At 41.6% G+C, this 17,104-nt stretch overlaps 1 protein-coding gene across 13 annotated transcripts in view; it reads right to left on the bottom strand.

The window, feature by feature from the left end:
• Window positions 1-15: 15 nt before the first annotated feature.
• LOC108140546 (RIMS-binding protein 2) overlaps window positions 16-17,104 on the bottom strand; it is a 30,317-nt gene continuing 13,228 nt past the window's right edge. For 5 of the 13 annotated variants that reach the window (XM_017263387.2, XM_017263385.2, XM_017263383.2 and 2 more), the window contains exons 9-19: window positions 16,771-16,949; window positions 16,462-16,668; window positions 16,037-16,227; window positions 14,718-15,405; window positions 13,872-14,110; window positions 12,691-12,771; window positions 11,000-11,602; window positions 10,079-10,432; window positions 8,976-9,264; window positions 6,268-6,335; window positions 16-3,391 (exon numbers count right to left, since the gene is read on the bottom strand). In XM_017263387.2, coding sequence (XP_017118876.1) covers window positions 2,639-3,391; window positions 6,268-6,335; window positions 8,976-9,264; window positions 10,079-10,432; window positions 11,000-11,602; window positions 12,691-12,771; window positions 13,872-14,110; window positions 14,718-15,405; window positions 16,037-16,227; window positions 16,462-16,668; window positions 16,771-16,949 — 3,652 coding nt within the window. In that variant the 3' untranslated portion in view covers window positions 16-2,638. The remainder of the gene's footprint in view (window positions 3,392-6,267; window positions 6,336-8,975; window positions 9,265-10,078; window positions 10,433-10,999; window positions 11,603-12,690; window positions 12,772-13,871; window positions 14,111-14,717; window positions 15,406-16,036; window positions 16,228-16,461; window positions 16,669-16,770; window positions 16,950-17,104) is intronic. The other 8 variants (XM_017263384.2, XM_017263389.2, XM_017263392.2 and 5 more) reach the window with 6 other exon arrangements.

Here is a 17,104-nt window from a genome sequence, read left to right on the forward strand (position 1 = left end):
GACCATAAAGCACGCCTCGTGCCGCGACATTCAGATATATAGTCTGGCATACGTGTCGTATGAGTAATGCCATGGAACTGCGCTGAAAACTCAATTGACGCCTCATTAAATCAATTGAAATGCCGGTTGTTTTTTTTGAAATTGTTGTTTAATTATTATTTTTTCGCTTTTTTGTCGTTCAATAAGGAAATTATAATTTATAGAAAAAGTATAATAATACAGTATAACAATTTAGTTTGTTTTCATTTGTTTTGTTTATCCATTTCATATTGCATAGTACACTTTGCCATTATCATTGTTTTTTTGCCAGTGTGTTTAATGGGAATTTACGTTTTCATTTATTCTATATTGATCGCTTTGTTTCCGAGGAAATAAACTGTTGTATAGTTGTATATGTGTCTAGTAAATGATTATAGAGTGTGTCTGTGTGTCCTTCTGTCTGTATCTGTGTGTTTCCGGTCCGCCCCCGCATTCCGGATGCGATATTTGTTCCGGATGCGGCGGCTTTCCGGCTTCGGTGGACGCCGAAGTTAGGCTTGTAGATTGTAATTGTCTATCCGATGTGGCTGACTAATACAGTGACTTGATTGTAAGATTTAAATCATTTACGTGGGAAAAGTTAACGCTTGTTTCGATTTCGGTTTCAGTAAGTCCTTCTGGGTCCATCCCCTTCAACATTCCGGGCTATTTCCGATACCTAACATATATGTCTGCCCGCCTACTATTTGCCAGTTTACAATTTACAGTGTTTCCATGTGTTCTGTGTGGTAAGTGTGTGTCTAAAGTAATCATTTGCTCACAATTATTTCTTTTGCCGGCCAAGCACATGTACATATGCAACTCTATGCGCTCTTTAAATATGCCTTGTTTAATATATTTGTTTTGGTTTTGATAAATTTTGTCATTAATATATTTTATTTGTTTATCTTTATACTTTCCATTTCTTGAATGTTTGTATTTTCGTAAAGCAAGAGGTACGCGATGTATTTGTTTGTGTATGCTGAGTGTATGAAGGCTGAGTCAAAGCAATTTTCAAACATTAGGAAACAGCTTAGTACTTTCTTTTCTCGAACCGGATAAAAGCAAAGTTCCCCGAAAGAGGGAAACAGAAGTAGTCGTATGCGGCGTATGCAAGTAACTAACTATCGGTATTAGGTAGTATTAAAATAACGATCGAAAGGGTGTATTTTGATAGGTGTGGGGTAGACAGCGATGGAAAGTAGTGGCAAGTGTAAGCCGCCCCTAAGTTGATAAAGTAAGTGGGAAAGGGTCTTCTGGCTGAATTTAGTGAACATGTCTCCTGGGTCTAACGCTACGATCTTGTGCTTAGTACATTATATTTGTATTTGCCATTGGGTATCCCATATATGTATGTATGTAGGAGTGGATCTCTCTTGGTCTTTGGTTTGCTTTAAGTTACACTGATATTTATCGCATATGGCTTCTATGGACATCAAACACTGAAAGAAGTGGGGCGTAGAATAGATGTTTAAGTCGAGCAGTCGAAGGCTGGAATTGGGGTTCATAGGTGTTGGGTTTTGGGTGTTTCGGGACTTGGGATTTGGGATTTGGCTGGAACCATCACTTGGTTGGAAACGAGGGGAAAGTTCTCTTCTTGTGCTGGACTGGAAGTCAAGGTCTTGGAAGGTCTTGGAAATGCGCCCGATTGGAGGTTGGCTTGAATGCGAAATCGTATTTAGTATATGCGAATATATGTAAATATGTACCATATCGATTTATTTATTTAATTTAATGTATGCATTTTTGTTTTTTGTTCGGCGTCTTTCCGCTTGTCTGACATTGCTCAACATTCGTTTGTGTTTTGATTTATAAATGTAATTTAGTTTTCAATATACTTTAAATATATACATATAATATATGTATGTTTATGTTTATGTTCGGTTTAGTTTACCTTATGTGTTTGCTTTATCTTCTTTTTCTTCTCCTCCTCTTTTGGTTTTTATTTATAAACTGGTCAGCAACAGTAGCAAATTTAACAATGTGCGTTAACAAATAATTGTAAATATAATGTATGTATATAATATATTTCTCCTCCTTTCCTTGTATTTGTATATGTATTTTTGTATTTGTATCTGTATAATATATGTGTGTGTTCCGTATCTATGTGAGTGTGTATTGCATCTGTGTGTATGGATGTAGGTGTGGCTGCAGGTGGAGAATCCACCTGGCCTTGTATTATAGAGCTTTTCCTTTAGTGGGTAAGTGGAATCTTTATCGAGTTGCAGTCACCTAAACCGGCAGGCAATTTGTTAAATAATTTTACAAAAATTTATTTGGGCCTGTGGCTTTGTTTCTGTCCCGACTGTGCGGCCGATGCTGCTGTTGTCTGTCGGTCACTCATAATATTTCTATCAATTTAATTAATAAAAAATATTACCATTAGTACTATTAGTCATATCATATCATATCAACAACAACATATGCATTGGCCTACAGCGGACCGGGTATGGGTTTTAACTTTAGCATTGGTTTGTCTGCTTGCCTACTCCTCGTCAGTGTTTCTTTCTTCATATATATTAGCTTAGTAATCGTAATCAATAGCAATAATCATAATCATAATAGTAATAATAAGTCTAATCTACGAATAATATAACAGGACCCTATAGAATGACCGGGGTTATTTGCCAAAGCCGAACCCGAATTTTCCGAAGAGATCTTTGCCTTTCGATAGGACGTCGCCGCCGGGCGCCGCTGCCGCGATGCCCTTGAGCCCGCCCAGCAATCCGGCGCCCGGTCCTTGAGGCGGAGCCTGGGCTTGCGGTGGCACTTGTTGTGGCTGCTGCTGCTGCTGCATGCCGGGTTGCATTCCGGGTTGCATGCCGGGTTGCATTCCGGGTTGCATGCCGGACTGCATGCCGGGCTGCATTCCGGGCTGCATTCCGGGTTGCATGCCGGGTTGCATCCCCTGCTGCATGCCCATTCCGGGCTGTTGGGCACCGAAGGCGTTTGCTTGTTGCTGCGCTGGCTGCACACCGCCGGGTGGTTGCATTGGATCCGTCTTGGGCGGTTGCTTCGACCCAAATAGACCACCGGTGGCAGCCGAGGTAGCACCAGAGAGCAGGCTAGTCGCGCCGGAGAAGAGGCCGCCCGTCGGCGCCTGTGTCGTCACCGGCGGTTGCTGTTGCTGCTGCTGGCCCATCTGACCCATCTGACCCATCTGGCCCATCTGACCCATTTGGCCCATCTGCCCCATCTGTCCCATCTGCTGACCCATCATTCCAGGTTGTCCCATTTGCTGTTGTTGCTGCTGCTGCTGTCCCATCTGCGTCTGTTGCTGACCGTACTGTTGCTGCTGCTGCTGCTGTTGAAGTTGCTGCTGCTGCTGCTGTTGCTGCTGCAGGCCGACATTACCAACGCGACCGATCATCCCCTGCAAGGTGGCGTTGGTCCAAGGACCACAAAACACATGTTAGTTGGGCTTCCAATCAGGCAGTGGGCGCATTAAACGAATGGCAAACTAATTGTTAAGTATATATATGGTACGTATATTTATGGGGGTTTCTTAATATTTTCATGGAAGTCTTTCGACGCCCTCTCAAGTAAGTTAGCCGGGGATAGTTTGGTTAGTTTAGCGAGATCCTCGAGCATTTGCCGCCGAGTCACTTGAGATGGATTGGTTGTGTGTTAGTAGTAATGGCAGCTACGTTCGTTAACTACGGAAAGAGGCTAGTCAAAAACCGAACCGGACCCTCTGGGGGATCCTCGCTAGATGAAACTTAGTGTTCAGAGTGGACCCAATCAATGGACTCCAAGTCCCGCCAGCTCCGTGGGAGCGGGGGAAGCAGGAGGCTTGATTTCAGGCCTCAATTTAAATGAGTAACAGTAGCATTACGTGATTTGATTTTTATACACATCCGTTGATTAAAACAAAACAAAAAAATATGTAGAACTAGCAACGTTTCTCAATAGTTGTCAACTGAAAATTCAAAGGGCCTAAGGCCAAAGGACAACAAAAGAACTTGCATGGCAAAAAGAAAAAAAATGTTTAAAAAACTTTTAAGATACGCATTCTGACAACAGATTTCAGACAGTGCCGGAGCACTCTCGATGTCCCCGTTGTGGATCGGACTTCTATAGTTCTAAAGCTCTATTTATTTACACTACCTTGATTAGGAGTGACATGGACATCGCCTGACTTAAAAGTGGGCTGACATGTCGGAGGGCTTGTTTTGTGAGGGTGTCTAGGCAATCATTGAAATCATAAATATTCAGCGGTTTGTTATCATCCGGTATGAGTTCGTGTTGATGAACTAAACAAACCAAAATAAATTTGTTCTTTTGAGTCATTATTTGCCTATATTGTCATAGGTGTTTGATCATTGTTTAAAGCAAAAGCTAAATGCAAATCTATTCAGAAAATCATAGTTGACGAAGGTGAGCCAGAGGAAATCATATGAGGGAAATGTTGATAGTAATTTAAAGCAAATACAGTTGGGATTCAACCTAGGCGGGGAAAAGAACTAAAACGCAACTGACGAAACCAAAAACTCAAGGAATTACACATACAGTGAATCACATAGAAATTTGTACACATTACATCCAATATTCCATATAGTAGTAGTAGCAATTAATTAATATAATTAGTAGCGTATACCAGTAAGAAAACAAAAAATTTTTCATATATAGATATATATATATATATATTTATGGGTGTGTATGTATCACGTTTTATCAGCAAGACGTTTACTTGAGTGTGTATTTTGTATCTGGCATATGGTATCTGGTATTTGGAGATTCTGAGATAACGAGGTTCGGATACTGTGTGAATAGATTTGTACACATTTTTTTTTTTGATTATTATCACATTTTCCGGAATTGACTTTGGGTGCTCTCCAAGCTAATTTTAAAGCAAGTATATCTAGCACAATTCGAATTCAAATGCCATCCCGCAAAAAATAATGCTGCTTAAAGCATTTATACATTTCACATATGTTAAGATATGTGGCTCATCCAATTGTGTTTATGATCATGTTTTTATAACTGTAAGAAAAAACAATTTGTAATGCAGTCTTTTAATGCAGTTTCTAAATCACCCTCTCATTAGCTCAGAGTGAACCTATTCTGCCACTTTTTGAGGCTTTATTTATTTGCTGAAAAGATTAGGAAGTCTGTAAGCTGAGAAGGTATTGAACAAAAAACCAAAAAAAATCTTAACATAAATGAAGAAGCAGTGAAATATTGAGTTGAACAAATGATATTTGAAATGTATGTAAAACAAGTGAATAAAAAACTTAAGAGAAAACGATTTGAATGATTGTTGCTGTGGAAATTGTTGCTGATATTTGTTAAAGATCCTTGACAGATTTTATATACAGTCTATACACATATACACGATCTGTTTGTTTAGCTTTATTCTGAGTTTCTTTTCAATAATAACACCAACGTGAAGTGCGGTATTTGCAGGCTATGAATGCTCAACGATCTTGGGATATATTTTTACACGGACGAGCCTGTTGCTTATTCGTTTTAATGTTTGTATTTATAATGTCGTTATTGTCTTTGGATGTTAACTACAAGATAAACATGTTGCTAGCTATACATATGTACGATATAAATATATATATATATATATAGGTATATATAAATCGGTTGATTGGTATCGTTAATTGGAATTTTCATGTACTGTACTGTAAGCGTTTGAATCAGTTTTTGAATGGGGATACAAATAGACATAGTGAGATAGGTAGTAGCTATAGACATAGAAAGAGAAAAGAGGACGGAACAATGGACGATCGAGTCTAGAAATGGCGAGTGTGAAAGAGTCCGCACAACACAGCTGGCGCGTGTGCAGGAAAGCGATAGCAGTATGTCATAGGAAAGAGATGACGTGTCCCTCTTTTGTCTGAGTGTCGGGATAATACGTTGTTTCCGGGGCTTACTAATTTGTTTTTTGGCTTGCCCGAGAATCGGAACCGAAAAGTAATGAGTGACAGAGATAGTAAGTGAAGGCATAGGTACAGGTAAAGGTACAGTTAGAGGTAGAGGTATAGGAATGGGTAACTGTTGTTGTAGTTGTAACTGTTGTAGCAATAATAATATGGTAGTAGTAGTAGGTTGCATCTTTTTTTAGGTATTAGGTGAACAGTTGTGGTAACATTTGGCGTATTCTTAACTCTTTTTTTTTTTAGATTAGCTTTAGCACTTATTTTCACAAACAAACAAATGAAAATATTGTATATCTTTTCTTTTTTTTTCATACGTTCGATATATCAAAACAAAAGGAAACAAAAGAGAAAGAGTATTTACCTGCGTTTGGTGATCGGGGGCAGGATGGCCCGTGTTGTCTAACAGTGTAGGGGAAGCAGGGCGAGCATCTATAGCAACGAATATAACATAAAGACTTCACATTTACCACAGCAGACCATTACAAAAAATTATTTGAAAGAAGTTGTAGTAGTCAAAACGAAAAAGATCGTAATTTAAACTTAGGTCAAACTTAGGCATCGAAAACAAATCAAAACCAATTGAATTATTGAATTTAGTCGCGTTTTATCTTCAGATAGTTCGGAGCTGCCTGTTCGAAAACTGTGATTAATGTTGATTGGAAAGAATGGATATATATTTACTCATCTTCGCACGGGTGGGGTTAATCAAATAATCGTTGTTCTATATAATTCACCGCAGTTCACGAACAAATCAATGGACAACTCAAAATAAAAGGGTTAAATAAAACTAGTCCATAGACCCAAGGGTCTCACATCACTTCCAAATTTAGTACGGGCTTATTGAAAATGTTCTGTTTAAATTTGATTTGCGCAAAGACATAATTGAAACGAGAGGAAAAGGCGCCAAAAGGAATCAGATCGAATCGGATTAAAAAAAGTGAGAGAGATAGAGAGTTTAGTTAAATGGTAGCATTTGATTTGATTGTGATTATTGGTCCAGACGTAAGTAGATTAAAACTGTATTAAATATTACCTTCTTATATAGCCCTATTTTTCCCCCGATTGGGGGCTTCATGGAGTTTCTGAATTATATTCAGATTTCGGTTCTTTGGTTGCATTTGCTCAAGTTTTTGTATGCAGTTTACAAAGTATTTTATATATATATATATATATATAGAGGTTATATAGCATTTGGACGGGCACTTAATCGGCTTATACATATGACGTTTGATATAAGTAGTTATATGGAAATAAGTAGTTAAAAGTTAAGTTAAGTATTTTACAATATAAAATGTACATTAAATACAAAACACTGCTCGTATTTATTTAAGAATTAATATATTTTGGATTTGGTGCTTGGAGCCCTTGCTGATGCTGTTGTTGTTTTTGTTGTTATATCTTGAACAAAAATGAACATATATCAAATATATATCGAAGAAGCTAATTGGCAAACAAACAAGACCAACATTCAGAAAACCAGAAGGAAAGAAGTCAACGAAAAACAAACAGAAAATCCAAAATCAACGAGAGGAAACAACGCTAAAAGAAATATTTGATTCGAAAAGCAGATACTCGTACTCGTTGAACGTTATAGGGGATATATGGGGGATTCGGGTATCCGGGACTCAAGAGGTTCATAAGTACCATACTGCTGTACTCGTAGTTCCCTACTTCGATCGGATATGTCCTGCCACTGGCCACCACTAATCTCTGGCTTCGACTCCATCAGTGACCATCAGTGAATCAAGGCATTCTGGGTGACTTTTCACATTAGCACTACTTCTTCTTCGGTTCAAGGCACATTCAGATTTGGCTTGTGAACTATGGCACGGTGGTGATCAACTAGGCAGTCAATATCAATTCATTCGGCAATCAGGTGCAAGTAATTCGTATCGTTAAGGCAAACCATTGCTTCAATACTAAAAACCAAATGAAATCAAGTGAACCAAAAAAATCGAACTATTTTCAAATGTTTTTTAGTTGAATATCATGCAAGAGACCATCTATAATGTTACACGTATAGAAAAAGGCACGCAATACAAGAGAGAGAGAGACAGGATACCAAAATTAAGTAGAAAATTAAACAGAACATTGGTACAGAACAAGTTAAAGGAAGCTAAGTGAAGAGTTATATACAAAGGTAGGGCGGTATATGAAATGAGCATGATGTTATGGCCACGATATCTTCAAAAGATATCATCACTTTGGGATGTTAGATGATTGATCAACGGGTATGCATATACTGGGGGAAATATGTTATATTGTGTGTGTACAACAACAAGAACAACAACTATCTATTGTATATTTTTATTGGATTAGAAATATATCATTGGAATCCAAACAAAAATCGTAAAAAACAAGAAGAAAATATTTATTTATATAAAGTTGGAAAGATCGAACTGATTGGTGCTGAAAATTATTTAATTTGTACATTAACAAAAATCGCATTAAATATTTAGAACAAATTTGGGAGAAAAAAGTTGTACAAAAGATCGCTCGGAATCGTAATGAAAATCAAATTAGCGGCGTTCAAAATTAGAATTTGTTTTCAATTTGTAACTGTTTTGTTTCACTTGAAATTTTTGCGATAGAGAGTTAAGACAGAAAGAGAGAAGGAGTGAAAATATTCTCTGTGTTCGCTGATTTGTAATATATATCGTTTGGTAAACATAAACGAAAACAAAACAAACATTGGGGTATCGGAACAGAAATGGATTGCTATAGTATAGTATATATTATCCCGCTGGTGGAATTGTTTATGTAGTCTGGAAGAACCTGCATAGTTATTCATCATCTTATAAAGTGCTTTCGAGATTAAAGTACATGTTTTGTATTATTTTGTAGTATTGGCTTTCAAGTTTTTTGAAAACGAATCAACCGAAAAGGAACCGAAAACGTGAAAAAGAAACTCATGTAAGCCCGTAATAGTTTTTCGAATCGGTTTTCAGTATCACTGATTACTGATCACTGGTTAATTCGTATTCAATTCAAACAAAAAAGAACTCAAGAGAACGAAAACGTAAAATGCGAAAGTCCACTGGCATTTCGGTCTGCACAAAGCCTACTTACTTTTGCCCGGCTGGCCGCGACCGCCCATTCCGGGCATCATGTTGTCTCGTGGCGGGGGCGGCGGACCCCTCGCTCCTGGCCCCTGACCCCTGCCCCTCTGGCTCAGCCCGCCGCGGCCGGCCACTCCGCCTGGACCCATCTGGTTGTTGTACTGGTCGGGTGCGTCCGCCAAAAAGTTTGACGGCACCAGGCCGCGCACGCCGTCCAGCTCGCCCATGTAGAAACCGTCTTCATCCATATCACCATAAACGAGTATGATTTCGCCCGTCTTGAAACACAATTCCACCTGCTGCAATTGGGAAAGAAGGTTCGGTTGTTAATAATTATTTAAGACTTTTTTGTAATCGTTAGATTGTCAATTAAAGCAAAACTACTTTGAATTCATAAAAAATATCTTATAACGTTTAATTAAGAATCATAATTAGGTATCTTTTCTCAAGCTTTTTAGATATTTACTTAAGCTAGGCTAAGTATGTCATATCATAGGGTGTCTCAGCACTTATAGCTGTAGATGCTAGATAGTATTTTTAAAACCATTAAAAACCGTGTAGGTATTTTTTCATTTTAATCATAAACAAAATGGAACGCTATAGGCATAACTAGCATCTAAATCCCAAATCATTAGCTTATATAGTTTTAGAGATATCGACGTTCATATGGACAGGCGGACATGGCTAGATCGATTCGGCTATTTATCCTGATAAAAAATATAAATAATTTCCTCTACCTGTTACATAATTTTTAACAAATGCAATACACAATTAAACTCTGAGAGTATGGGGTATACAAATTACGCATACGCAATGTGAGCTCATTTGGGTGAAGTCAAACTAAATTTCGGGATTCACTCTACTGATTAATAAGATGATAAGCTTCAGTGGCATTAAATGCTTTTAGCAATAGTTTTCTTCTCAGTTTCTTGAGCTCTTACTATAGTCACTGACTCACTTCACTCGCCACAGCGGCTACAATATCTTGTTTGAAGCCCGGCATAATGCTGCCAAATAGACCACCCATGAGACCACTTCCCGCCTGACTTTCCCGGCGCTAGAGAAGGCAAACCGTAAGGAAAAACTGGATAACGATCAAAGGACTAGACTTACCTCGGCATCCACATTGGGACTCAACTCCTGGGGATCGTAGTCGTAGAGCGCGATCATCCGCTTCACCGGCATATTGGCATAGATATCGCCCCAGCGGTCGCGGCTCACGTTGCGCATGCTTTGCTGCGGAACACCCTGGCCGGGCATCACCTGGGCGGTACCGCCCACGCCCACGCCCGCTCCTACTCCCTGACCTTGACCTTGACCCTGGCCCATTTGGCCGGCCATCTGGCCACCGGCCGTCATGGAGGCGGTCGTGTCCTCCACCTCGGAGACCATATTGTGCGGCACATAGCCCCTGCGACCACGCAGCTCGCCCCAGTAGAAGCCATCCGCGTCCTTATCACCAAATACCTAAAGTTGAACAATAGAGATTGAAGGGGAGTTCCCAAAGAATGCACTCATTAGCAATGACCAAACGACAATCCGAAAGTGGTGATTATTGTAGTTGTTATGTGTGTTGAGTGCATAACACTAACTTAACGAGTATTTATGGAACTATTAGAAGAGAGAACAACGTCTACATAGTGAATTATAGAGTACTGTTTGGTTAGATAGTTGTGCGTTTGGTCAGTTCGGTGGGAGGGAGGGGTGGTGACTTGGTAAGGTAAATCTCAACGAATCTGATTCTGATGTGGTACTGGGTGTGAAGAGTTCGGGGCGAAGGAAAAACATGCACTGATTCAATCAATTAGCGCAACAAGCAAGCGCAGCCAATTCTGGACATAGATCGGTCGCCATAGCATCCAATTTGCACCATCGATTGGGTTTGCGGATCGGATCGGAACGGTTGGTGGGGGGTAGGGGGCTCACCACGGCTGGTTGCTCTGAGTCTGGGAGACTGAGGCTGCTGGAACTGCGGCTGCAAAGTGTCTTGGTGGTTCTGTGTGGACTGGGTGTGTTGGGGATCTGCGGGCTTACCTTGATCGTGTCGCCCTCCTGGAAGGGCAACTCTTCGTCGCAGCCATCGGGATTGGGACTCATCGTGGATGGGTCGTAGTCGAACATGGCCACGAAGTAGCGTGGTTTCTTCTGGGCCCCGGGCATCTGGCCCGCTTGTCCCGGCTGTCCGGGTTGTGTCTGCTGTTGTCCTGGCTGCTGGCCGGGCATCATCTGGCCCTGTTGCATCTGCTGCTGCTGTTGCTGCTGCTGGTTGAGCGGTCCTCGTGGTCCCATCATCTGGCCAGGCATTTGACCGGGCAAATGTCCTGGCATTTGACCGGGCATCTGTCCCGGCATTTGACCGGGCATCTGTCCTGGCATTTGACCAGGCATTTGTCCAGGCATCTGACCCGGCATTTGACCCGGCATTTGACCCGGCATTTGACCCGGCATTTGCCCAGCCATTTGACCCTGCATATTCAGCTGGCCCGGAACTGGTCCTCGAAAGCGTGGCCCGCCCATGGGACCCTGTTGTCCGTAAGGCTGTTGCTGCTGCTGTTGCTGCTGCTGCTGTGGTCCCTGCGCCCTTCCCGGAATCGGAACCATGCCCCGCTGCGCTCCTGGTGCCCCTGGCTGGTAGCCCTGGGTGCGTCGACGATCGCAGGAATTTAAATCAATTTAAATGAATTTAAAATTTTGTTAGCGTCATTATTTTTGGACTCTTTTTTGGGGTGTGGCAATTATTAATTTGTACTCTGTTTTTCATTCACATTGTCTTTAGAGAGGTTTTCGTTTAGCAAAGTGGCGGCGGCGTCTGCGTTTAGCTGGTTTGCTTTAGCGTTTTCTCTTTAGACAACTAAGGAAGTAAAGTACGAAAGCTGTATGTGTGTGTGTGTGTATGTGTATGTCTATGTTTAGTGTATGTTAATGGAGCATTACGAGCTATGGTAAATACATTTAGGAACTGAACTGAAGAGCCAAAGATCTATAGCTGATAGTCGAGTACGAAGCTATACGAGTATGTACTGAGGGGTTAGGATGTTATCGGAAGTAAGAAAGCACGGATTCGAGTCTGGAGTTCTCTGTGGGTGGAATCTGTGTGGGTGTGTACACATGTTTCTAGCATTAACTGCGCATTTACATACGTATTTACATATGTATAGTTAGTACGGTATTTTACATAGATCAAGATTAGATTTACGGATAATAAAGCAGTATTAGATGTAGTTAGCACTTGGACAGATAGTCGACAAGGATTTGCAAATGTTTGTATCTGCACCGTGTCTAAGGGCCTTTGAAAGTTTTTCGATCTTTCTAAAATTACTCAATGTAAGTCCAGAGATAGTCATGCAAGTTATACCTTTAATTAATTAAATCTTTTCCAATCTTTCAGACTTTTTGAATACTTACAGACCAGCCAAAATATTCAAATTTGTTCCCTAGAGGCATATACTTATGTATTTACTAATAAAATCAAACGAAAAAAACTACAAACAACTGAAACCAAACCAAAGACATCGTTTTTCTTCAATTTACAAGCTCAATTAGCCAGTTTTCAGCTATCAGTCTAAGCGCAATTTTCGGCTAAGCTAACCAAAGAAATAGGCATCGAGCACTTAAGGTATGTCTAAAATCTAGATACTTGTACGCAAAGTGTTACAGATACTTAAGACTAGTGTGGTGTGGCGAGGTGTGTGTAATATGCGAGAGATGTTGTGGGTAAAACTTACATTCTGGTTCACTTGAGTCTGTGTGGGTTTCGAGAAGAGGCCACCGAGCAGGCCACCTAACAAGCCGGAGCCTCCGTCGGGCTGTTTGTCGGTATCGAAGTATCGAGGTATCGAGGTGTACGGGTTCGATTTCAGTTTTCAGTTTTGGTTTCATATAATGAAAATGAATATGTACTTGTTTTGTTTAAAATTGTTCGTTGCATTGCGTTTTCCTTAAGACAATTGTCGGCATTTCCGCTCAATACTTAGTTAGACCTCTAGTTTAAATCTGAACAACTCAACATAGTTCAAAATCTTAGATATATTTTATTGTTATTTGGAAGTTGCAATTTGCTGCTGCAGTTTAAGACATGCTAATTGTGAACTATACTCGAACGAACTGAAAACCCAAAAACCGAAGTAACTCATAAGGTTCTAGCAAAAGTGGCATACTCTGGCATATCTCTTCAAACCGAAAAAAAGAAAGGTAAACTAAATTATAACAAACGAAATAGGAGTAACTTTACATACATACAAGTTCTTTGGGTGGGAGAAGGTCTCAATTCAATTGCTTTGGTTCTTATCACAAAGATCGGGGACTAAACTGTCTCGCAGCTCTTTGACATGTGAAATTTGTGTGAATTTTGTGCGATTGTCTTAACAATTTCTCTCAGTGTATGTATATAATAGGTTCATTTGCAAAACAAATCGACCGAAAGTAGTAGGAAAGTATATGAAAATAAAGGCAGTCCAAAAGATATAGGAGGATAAACAGAGAGAGAGAAAGTTATAAGGAAAATGTAGATGTTAAAACAAATAAAGATCAACATTAAACTCTTAAAAAGATATATACATGTGGGAAGTTCACAAAAGAATCGATGCAATGGAGTATTTATATGGGGGATAAGTGATCTTGGGAGCTCTGATTCAATCATTTTAAAGATGGTGCGCGGGTTTTACAAGCAATGGATTTCATTTGTTTGAATAGCAATCAGGTTGGGAGAGTATGTCGAAGATTTCATGAGAATATCTTATGTACACTCTTCGATGGTGTGTGGGCTTCGAGGTATAGATAAAACAGAATTTAGAAGAGTTCTTAACCAATTGCTTCGAAATGATCAAACGAAACGAGTTCACAGAACGTTATTTACAGTGTACGCGTGGGCGGACTCCAAGGCGTCGCACCTTCGCCGGACACTCACCTGGTGGCCCGGCTGACCCGGCTGCGGCTGCATGCCCTGCTGCTGCATCTGGTTGGGATCGTACTGGCCGTGATCCTGCTGCCCCATCATGTGCTGCCCCGGCTGACCTTGCTGACCCGGCTGGCCGGGCATCCCGCCCATCTGCTGCTGCATCCCGTGCGGTCCCTGCGGCAGTTGCGGACCCATGCCCATGCCCATCTGGTTGGGAACCCTTCGGGCAACGGCATTGCGCACAGTATCTGCGGAGGCACAGGGAAAATATGTAATTTATGTAATTTTAAGTCAATTAGAAAGTAAATCATATTTGTTCTAATTTCTACTGAAGTTTTATTTTGTTTCATTTTTTGACTGCCTATTATGTGGATCAAATAAGATTAAGTTTAACGCAAGTCTTCACAGAACAGTTTTAGTTATCTAAGGGAATGTTTCTCAAAATTTTTTAAGCAATAATTTCTACTACACATATACTCTATACTTCTCTTTTAATTTCTTATCTGGAATAGTTTCATTAAACTAAGCGAATTTTTCTCATAATTTTGTAAGCTGTATGGCAAACTTTCTATAATCTATACATTCTTGTCTTTCAATATAAATATAATAAAAGATTAATTGCCTTTATAAAGAGTGCATGTTATTAATAATTAATTAATTTAATTCCTAAAATAATCAATTAAATCTACTGACAGCAAATGAATAAATATTACAAATAACTTATCAATTAAATTATTTTTAGCAAACTGAACGGAATAAGCAAGCAAGTTAAATTCTAATGTTTTTACGAATTTGTACGAAATTGTATGAAGTTCTCTATCATTAATCAAATTTTATACTAAATTCTGCACTTACTGGGTATCAAGATGGGCGCGCTGTCCGCCGACTGGGAATCGCGTGACTTGGTGCGGATGGTGACGGCGCGCGGATTGAAGACGCCCAGCTTGCCGATGTCGATGAGGGCGTGGTCGCCGGTGGGCGAGTTGATGTCGGTGACCTTCTTACCATCGGCGTACACAGCGTAGCCGGTTACAGGCCCCGTCGAGGTGGGCCTGTTAACCGGCTGCCATGTCACCAGAATGGTACCGTCCTGCGGGCCGGCCTCGAGCTGGATCTCCTGCGGCGGATCGGGCAGTCCCTTAGTGAGGGTGCGGAAGTCGGCGTACGCCCCGGGCGCCTCCTCCTGTCCCGGCCTGCCGGCAATGCCGGGCTGGCCCACGTTGGCCGCATGCTGGCCCACGGCCCGCAGGTGTTTGGCCCGCACCGTCACCCGGTACTGGGTGCTCGGCGCCAGGCCGGTGATCGTGTGCCTATACATGCCCGGCTTGACGGTGCGCACCTCCACATTGTTCACACACACCACGTGCTGGTGGTTCGAGTTGGCCGGCAGCCACGAGATGACCGCCGAGGAACACGTTATGTGCGAGGCGCGCACCGCCGAGGGGCCCAGGTGGGCGGTGTCCCGCCCGATGATCATCGTGCAGGCGGCGTCCCTCGAGGTCTGCCGGTTCTGGGTGACACTCCGCACGCTGATGCGATGCGGCTGCAGGTAAGACACAATAGTGTTAGTAAGCTCAAATAAATGGAGAAAAGAGCTAGTGACAAAAGGCCCTATAAAATCAAGAATAAAATAAAGTTCTTCTTTCAATAATCATTTGATTTCGACATAGTTTGCCGATTTTGATGGTCTTTTTAAGTTCAGACATATTCACAAAAACTTGTGAGAAATATTCGGGACCAACTTGGACTAATTTAGGGCAATATTTCTAGTGACAAGTACCAAAAAAGGAAAAAATTTGATAAATAATATTTAAACTTATTACAAAATTAGAAAAAAGTGAATTATAGAAAAAATTAATATGTGAAAAGATTGAGTTCATTTGGGTTTACTATAAAAGTAATTTAATAAAATTAGAAGGGAACAACTTTATGAAAAAAGATGTGAAAGATATGAAGTAAGTAGTAACATGCAAAAATTAGGGAATGTGTGAAAAATGTATTTAAATCCGAATAAATCGTCTAAAAACAAAATGCTGACATTTTGTTCAAAGACGGTTTATTCGCAATCAAACGATCCTCAGGCTTAGAGACAGACTTAAGAATGCCACTGATGCAACAACCCTATTCTTGATTTTACAGCCGACTTCTGCTCCAGGTTAGGATGCGGATCTCACCCGCGTGGAGTCCACGCCCTCGATTAGCGCGCGTGTGCGTTCGTTGGCCTTCACGGTGACCTTGAGCACGCCGTCCACGTAGACGTGGTAGCTGTCGATGAGGTTGTAGCCCACTGGCTCCGGCGGCGACCAGCCAATGAGCACGCTCTTGTTCAGCTGCCGTTCCAGCGTCAAGTGCTTGGGTGCTGGAACTGCGGGGAGGAGCAAGAAGTGTGTCATTAGCCAGCTGAGATTGACCCAGGGACGCGTGTCTAAGCGGACTACTAGCAAAGCCTCTACGGCGGATTAAAGTCGGGGTTCGAGATCGAGGGGATCTAGGGTTATGCTCACATATTCATGCCATGCACGGCGACGCGTTCGAAGATCGCCACAAAAACCAAAAGATTAAACTTGACAGGACGGAAAGGGGGACCGGGAATAGTTACCATTGTCGCTGATGTCGTCCTGGTCGTGCTCCAGATCGGTGTGCGTCTCACTCAAACGAGCCAGGTCCTCGTGGGTGTGTGTGAGCAATGGATTGTGCGGCGGCAAGGAGGGCAGCGATGTGGTGTCGCACTGCAGCGACCCGGATCCGTCCTCGGCATCGCGCAGCGTCGACAGCACCGCCTGGTGGAACTCCAGGAGGTCGTCGCCTAGCAAGTACAGAGGAGTGGGTTAATAGCGGGCTCTAAGTGAGAAGTACCCAGATCGGGAGTGGTGTCTTTGAATGGTCAGTAGGCTAGTGGGCCACCCACCTACTAAGCGCTGCACAAAGGACGCCGGCACCAGGCCGCGTCGTCCGTCCAGCAGCTCCGCATCCAGGTAGCCACCTTGGGGCTCCCCGCTGGTCCACACCAGCAGATAGTCGCCGGCGCACAGGGAGAGCTCGCCCTCAGCCTCCCTGCAAGGCATGGAAAGGAATTCATTATGAACACTGTAAATGACAAGAGTTAATCTGGGATGTTCTTGAAGTTGATTCGGTGTATCATACAACCATTGGGAAGATCGTTTGGGGGATACGCACAAGGAAAATCGTTAAGTTATTGTAGTTTAAGTAAAAGGATTTTACCCAAAAAAATGAATTCTATA

The sequence above is a fragment of the Drosophila elegans genome, unplaced genomic scaffold, assembly GCF_018152505.1.
Source record: "Drosophila elegans isolate 14027-0461.03 unplaced genomic scaffold, ASM1815250v1 contig_476, whole genome shotgun sequence".
NCBI lineage: Eukaryota > Metazoa > Arthropoda > Insecta > Diptera > Drosophilidae > Drosophila > Drosophila elegans.